At 39.2% G+C, this 6,310-nt stretch overlaps 1 protein-coding gene across 1 annotated transcript; it reads right to left on the reverse strand.

Annotated features, from left to right (window-relative positions):
- On the reverse strand, positions 1–2,905 carry LOC120734095. The gene is made up of 5 exons (XM_040032667.1): positions 2,530–2,905; positions 2,233–2,290; positions 1,652–1,972; positions 783–1,050; positions 1–121 (listed from the first exon to the last, which is right to left on the reverse strand). The coding sequence occupies exons 1-5, from the start codon at positions 2,647–2,649 to the stop codon at positions 1–3; spliced, it is 888 nt and encodes a 295-aa protein (XP_039888601.1). The 5' UTR covers positions 2,650–2,905.
- Between the last annotated feature and the right edge of the window lie 3,405 nt (positions 2,906–6,310).

The following is a 6,310-nucleotide window of genomic DNA, read 5'->3' on the forward strand; positions in this document are numbered from 1 at the left end:
TCAGGGGCGTCCGGGGGGATTTTCGAGATTGATAAAAATGTCCAGGTTTTCCTGTAGTCTGACAGACGCCATCCCCGAACTGCTGCTTTGTGAGCGCTTGTTCATGTGCTCACAGATGAGACTGACAGCACGCAGCAACATGGCTAATGATGTTTATAAGATCCCAAGTGCATCTTTTCAGATGAACTGCAAAAGAAATTTCCCTCGTACCCAGTACTGGTAATTTTCCTTATGCGGATGAGGCATTATTTCTGTACCATTATTTAATTCCAGAGGCTTTTAAATTATTTTTTGCACTTGTTGACTTGTAAAAGCTTGTTAAATATGTTTCTTTAAGAAAGTTCTGACTGAGCCAAGTGTGCTCTTTTTTGGAAATCAAAATATGGTCACCCTACTCAAACCCAACCTGTCCATACAGGTAGAAGCAATAGATAAAAAAAAAAAAAAACATAATAGAATTTTATATTCCCATGAAATACAAACCTGTACAGTCTGTAAGGTGGATGATTGGGGCGACCGTGGCTCAGGGGGTTGGGAATCGCATCTGTAACCGGAAGGTCGCCGGTTCGATCCCTGGGCTCTCTGTCCTGGTCGTTGTGTCCTTTACCCTACTTGCCTACTGGTGTTGGCCAGAGGGGCCGATGGCGCGATATGGCAGCCTCGCTTCTGTCAGTCTGCCCCAGGGCAGCTGTGGCTACAACTGTAGCTTGCCTCCACCAGTGTATGAATGTGAGAGTGAATGAATAGTGGTATTGTAAAGCGCTTTGGGTGCCTTGAAAAGCGCTATATAAATCCAATCCATTATGATGGTTTGTTCTCTGCTGATGATATTTTGGACAATACACATAAACTGTCCCATCAGTTGACCGTGTAAGCTGATGGTAACATTTGAAATGTTGTGGTTTTCTGCAATGCTGGGTTGGGATTTTATCAACAAGTTATCATCCAAAAACAAGGTGAGCTCTACTTCATCTCCTTCAGAGAAACAGCTGACTGTCATCTGTTTTGGTGACAAACACATCTGCGTAACAGCTGGTTCTGACACAGGAGCTGAAAGACAAACATATGGACATAGTCACTGTGGTGTGAATAAGGCACGGCGGGTCCAGGGATCAGTGTTTAGAGCCATTTTATTTATATCACCTCACACCACAACCCCCAACCCCTGAGTCCTCGTGTTTTTAACTTGGCGGACGTGATTAAGGATGCCGTGCAGGTGCGTCCGCCCTCCCTGCACGGCACCGCCGGCCACGCCCCACCACAGTCACATATGGATGCAGTACAAATTGCAATATCAGATCCACTGCCAGGCCATCTGTTGCTATATAATCTTTATAAGTACATACATACATAGTGTTTGAAACGTGTGCACAAAAATCATCAATTTGACAACTCATATAATGTATAGCCAGCAGCAATAACAATGATCAACATAATCTGTGAACTCTGTTTATATAGGTATTTGCAAAAATTGTCTAACAAACTGCAAGTTTTGAATTTTGGACCCGACACACACTGTTAACACTTTCATCCTTTTTCAAGATGAGGAAATTTCTTTTTCTTTTTTTTAATTTCTGATTTTAGATCTGTAACACATTTTGTTTTTATGTTACTGCACATAAATTTGAAGAGAATATGTTTTTAGTCTTACCGAGTATATGTAGATGGATGTTAACTGTGTGCAATAACACACCGTCAGTAGAACTGTGTGTTTCCATGCTGTACTCTCCAGAGTCGTGTTTTGTTGCTTTTTTGAGCTTCAATGTTCCATTTGGGAAAAATATAGTACGATTCTTGTATTTTTCATTGAGACTAATTAATGTATCATTTATTAAGGTTAAAATTTTTTCTGTACTCTTTTTCAAGCTTGTCTTCATATGTGGTTTAGTAGGTATGTAAAAAACGAGTGGTTCTCCTAAAACTCCAAAACACGTCTGGGGTCCAGGTTTAGTTAGATTGCATTCTGAAGACCCTGGTAAGAAAATTAATAAATAAAGACATGGCATGCAAAAATAGAAATTAATAATGTCATTTGTTTAATAAATAGAAATTGCTGTATATAAAACATTTGTGTTTATCATTATTGACAAAACTTATATCCCTAAAAACACCAGACCACATATTAAATAATAAGCTAAAATGACAAAAATTCCATTGTTCCATTGTTTAATAAAATTGTTTTATGAATGACTTCAAAATATGCGCTTAGTTTATTAAAAGGTTGATGTGTACTTTGTCCCACAGCAGTCACTGCCAAAGCTACTGTGATCACGTAGATCGAAATCATTTTCTGTTGAGACAGAATCAGAATATCAGAAACAACAAAGACATTTATTATTTCGTGTTGTGCATGTGTAGTGTGCAGCCAAATTCAGTTTTATCTAGAAATAGACATTTTAATAAACACTTCACTTGGATAATATAGATTATGTGTGTATGGATTATCTACATAGTAGATCAACAGGAGTTTATACATGCATATAGGCCAACTGTTTACATGCCATGACAACAGTCAAAGAAGTCACTCACCACATTTAAAATATGTCTCTTTTGCAGTTTGTTGCCTGTGAATTCCTCACTGGCACCTGGGTGATACGCTCTTGTGTTTTTCCGTTGTGCGGCGAGAATGATGGAAGAAGTTATTTGCATTGAGTATTAATGAAGCTTATGCGTAATAAGGAAGATCTGTAACTATACATCTGTCTACTACCTGAGTGTTCACTGGCTAGTATTTGCTTTTCACCACTTCCACTTTGTCACGCTATCAAGCTCATTGCTGACATCACTGGTCTGTACCAATAATCTCTCTGCCCTCCATCTTTAAGCCAATCAGCCTCCAGTCTACGTGTTTTAAATCTCACTGCTTATTTGTCATTCTCCCTTCCAGACTCCTTTACTCGAAACACTTCCTCCCAATCTTCGCTTCTTTCACGTTACTCAGAGCTCTATCCAAGCTCAGAGGAGTCGTGCGTAATTCCTATGACACTGGGAATTCATTCATAATTGGCAATCAGAGTCAAATTGCCAATTGAACTATGTTGATCAAAAGAATCATGTTGAATTCATTGTTAGAATTTCTCTTTACTTAACTAAAGTACTAGAAGTACTAGACTTATTGTGAATGCAGTTACTGAGCATTACATTGATTTCAATTGATATTTATGTTGATTTAACAGTATGCTTTGGTATACCCTTTCTCTCATATTATTAAAAAATGTTCATTCTTATTTTTTGTGTACTTTTCATTTACATGTACCAGGACAAGGAGCCACAATAACCTGAGCAATAGATGAGAGCTGGATGTAAAAAATGCAGATAAACCACTTAATTCTTAATATCCGATTAGCCTGTAGTGCTCGCTATGAACAGCTGGTGGTGCATGCCAACATTTGTGTGTGTGTGTCACGTGCGGCTGGACCAGACAAATTGACACTAAGAGTCCTGAAAGCCTCCAGAGTTTTTCTTCAACAGCAAGTACAACTAAATCATCCATTGTTATATCAGTTCCTCAAAAAAGAAACACAATCACAACAAATTACTTCAGAGTTGCAGCGTTTGGTGATTCTCAGGTCCATAAAGGCTGCTCTGACCTTATGCAGTTTGAGCCAAACACCAAAACAGATCCGTGGATGAAGCAGTGGCCCTGGTGTGTAGCTCTGCATTGACACTATGAACATACTATGTGCACTTTCTTATTTATCATGTAAATGTGTAACTATCTATCACTATAGCTCCCTGTTATATTCTGAACTGTCCAGATACTCCTTTTCCAAGTTGTGTTAAGAATATTATTTTGAGGATTTTTTATTTGTTTGTTTGTTCTTTTAAAACAAAGATATAGCACTAGATACTTATGTAAACCCCTAAAAATTGAATATCATATCATTTATCTCATCAAGTATGTCTGTCTGTGCCTGCCTGACACAAACTGCACTGAGTAGCGGATGTCTTAAAATAGGCTTAACTTACTGTTGATGACACGACCTGGTGCTATATACTAAAGAACAGCGTGGCAGACAGCCTGAACCTGTGCTCTTTATCTCAGGATTAATGTCAACCGTTTATTTTATGTTTTTAGTTTTCCTATATCCTGCGATGTACATTTATCACTATAGTCTGCATTACAAACATTTATGAAAAGAAGCAAAAGGAAGTATCAGTTAACACCCTGGTGTGAAAACCACATTAGTTTAAAGTCACAACTCTTTCCTTTTTCAGTTTCTCTGCTACAGACACACAAACATGTATGTTCCAAGGCAGACAGCACAAATCTGTGATCTTCATCTCAGGATTTATGTCAAGAGATAGAGAAAAGTCTGTTCACACACATTTATGTATAAACATTTGAGGGACTAACATGTTTATTTTAAGACACAAAGAAAGAATACACACACAGATATATTAGATGAAATAAATTCAAAAGCAATGTGATTACAGCACCTTAAAACTAGCTAAATGATCTGGTACAAAATTACTAAATTTCCCAGAGGAACCGACCCATGGGATTAATAAAATTCCATCTAAAAAGAAAAAAACATGTCACTTCAAAATGCTAACATTCCAAGGAGCATATGCGCGAATGATCATTTCTGTTGTACTTTTGAGTGTTAAAGCTGCTAATCAATAGATTAGCTGAAGATTTTCACGTACACTCATGGAGATTGTTGGAGTTGCATGTTGCCTTTCCAATTCCAATCATATCTCAAATACACTGGGACAAAATTGTGTTTCTCAGGGCCAGGATCTGAGCAACATGGAGACCACACAACACAAAGAAATAAACACAAGGAAAGATTAAAAATAAATATGTATAAAAGATGGCTTATTTTGTGAATGTTACAGTGAGTTTAGCAGCCTTATTGCCTCTGGAACAAAGCTGTTTCACACTATTATTGATTTCATGAACCAATATCTCCTACCAGATGCCAGGATATTGACAAACTATAACAAACTATAAATTGGGCATAAATGACAAATAGGCTCAACGGTGCAACTTTGGATGAACCTTAGATATTCATCTTCATAGTACAAATTGAGTAGTGCAACTTGTATGTGTGTAGGATGTGAATGATAACAGTGGGTTATTTCACAGAGTGGCAGCTTGAAGAATTTGAACAGTTTATGTCCAGGATGTGAGAGGTCTGCAGATGTTTTCTTCCTGTTTCCTAACCCTGGACGTGTACAGATCAGGACTGGTGATCTCTCTGCAGACCTGGCTGTCTGTTGCAGTCTGGCCCTGTCCTGTGTCAGGGCTTAACTGAACCAGACAATGATTAATGTGCACAGGACAGACTGGATGATGGCAGTGTAGAAGATGACCAACAGCTCTTGTGGCAGGTTGAACTTTCTGGAAGTACAAACTGTGCTGGGCCTAGGGTATACATGAAGACCACTTGAAACAGTGAAAAGGTGGATCTGTCAAGGTCTGTGTGCAGGGAGGCAGAAAAGGACCCAAAATGCAGACTCAACACAGAGGCAAAACTTAAACTCAAAATGGCAGCTTTAATGCTGGACACAAGAAAAACTAAACTTGAATATACAAAACAAACTTGGCAGGCACTGACAAACAGAAACATGGGGCTTAAATACACCGAGGTATAACGAGGAAAATGAGACACAGAAGGAAAGCACAGCTGGGAGTAATTAGACTGGACGAGACAAGGGAAGCAAAACTAGAAACACTGACATGAGACATGGACCTTCAAAGTAAAACAGGAAGCACACTGATTGAACTCTAGACATGTAAACTTGATAGAGACCGGGGAGACAGAACACAGAGACCTGAAACGTGGGACAGAAAGGCACAGAGTGGACACAACATGGAACACAGCGAAACCTTTTGACAAAACCTAAGAACTAAGACCTTAACAGCCATAACCGCAACCTAGGATAATAATAATAATAATATAATATTATCTCCACAGTCTTGTACAGGTTAAGCTTCCGGTGGTTCTGACTGCACCTCCTGCCTGTATGCAGACTCGTTGCTGTTCTGGATCAGATCGATGATGGTGGTATCATCCGTCAACTGCAGGAGTTTCACAGATGGCTGTCCTGAGGTGCAGTCGTTAGTGTAGAGGAAGAAGAGCAGCGGGGGGGGAAAAAAACCCTGGCGGCAAGTAATGATGATCTGTGGAGGTGGACACACTAACTTGGGTGAACTTCTAGTAAAGGATGTCTGGCATGACAGTGTTGAAAGTTGAGCTAAAGTCCACGAACAGTTGGTCAAGATGATGCAGGTCAAGTCTCATATTAACTGCATTGCCAGCAGACCTGTTCACCCAGTAAGCAGCTGTCAGGTAATCACTAT

The sequence above is a fragment of the Simochromis diagramma genome, unplaced genomic scaffold, assembly GCF_900408965.1.
Source record: "Simochromis diagramma unplaced genomic scaffold, fSimDia1.1 OVJJ01000216.1, whole genome shotgun sequence".
NCBI classification, from domain to species: domain Eukaryota; kingdom Metazoa; phylum Chordata; class Actinopteri; order Cichliformes; family Cichlidae; genus Simochromis; species Simochromis diagramma.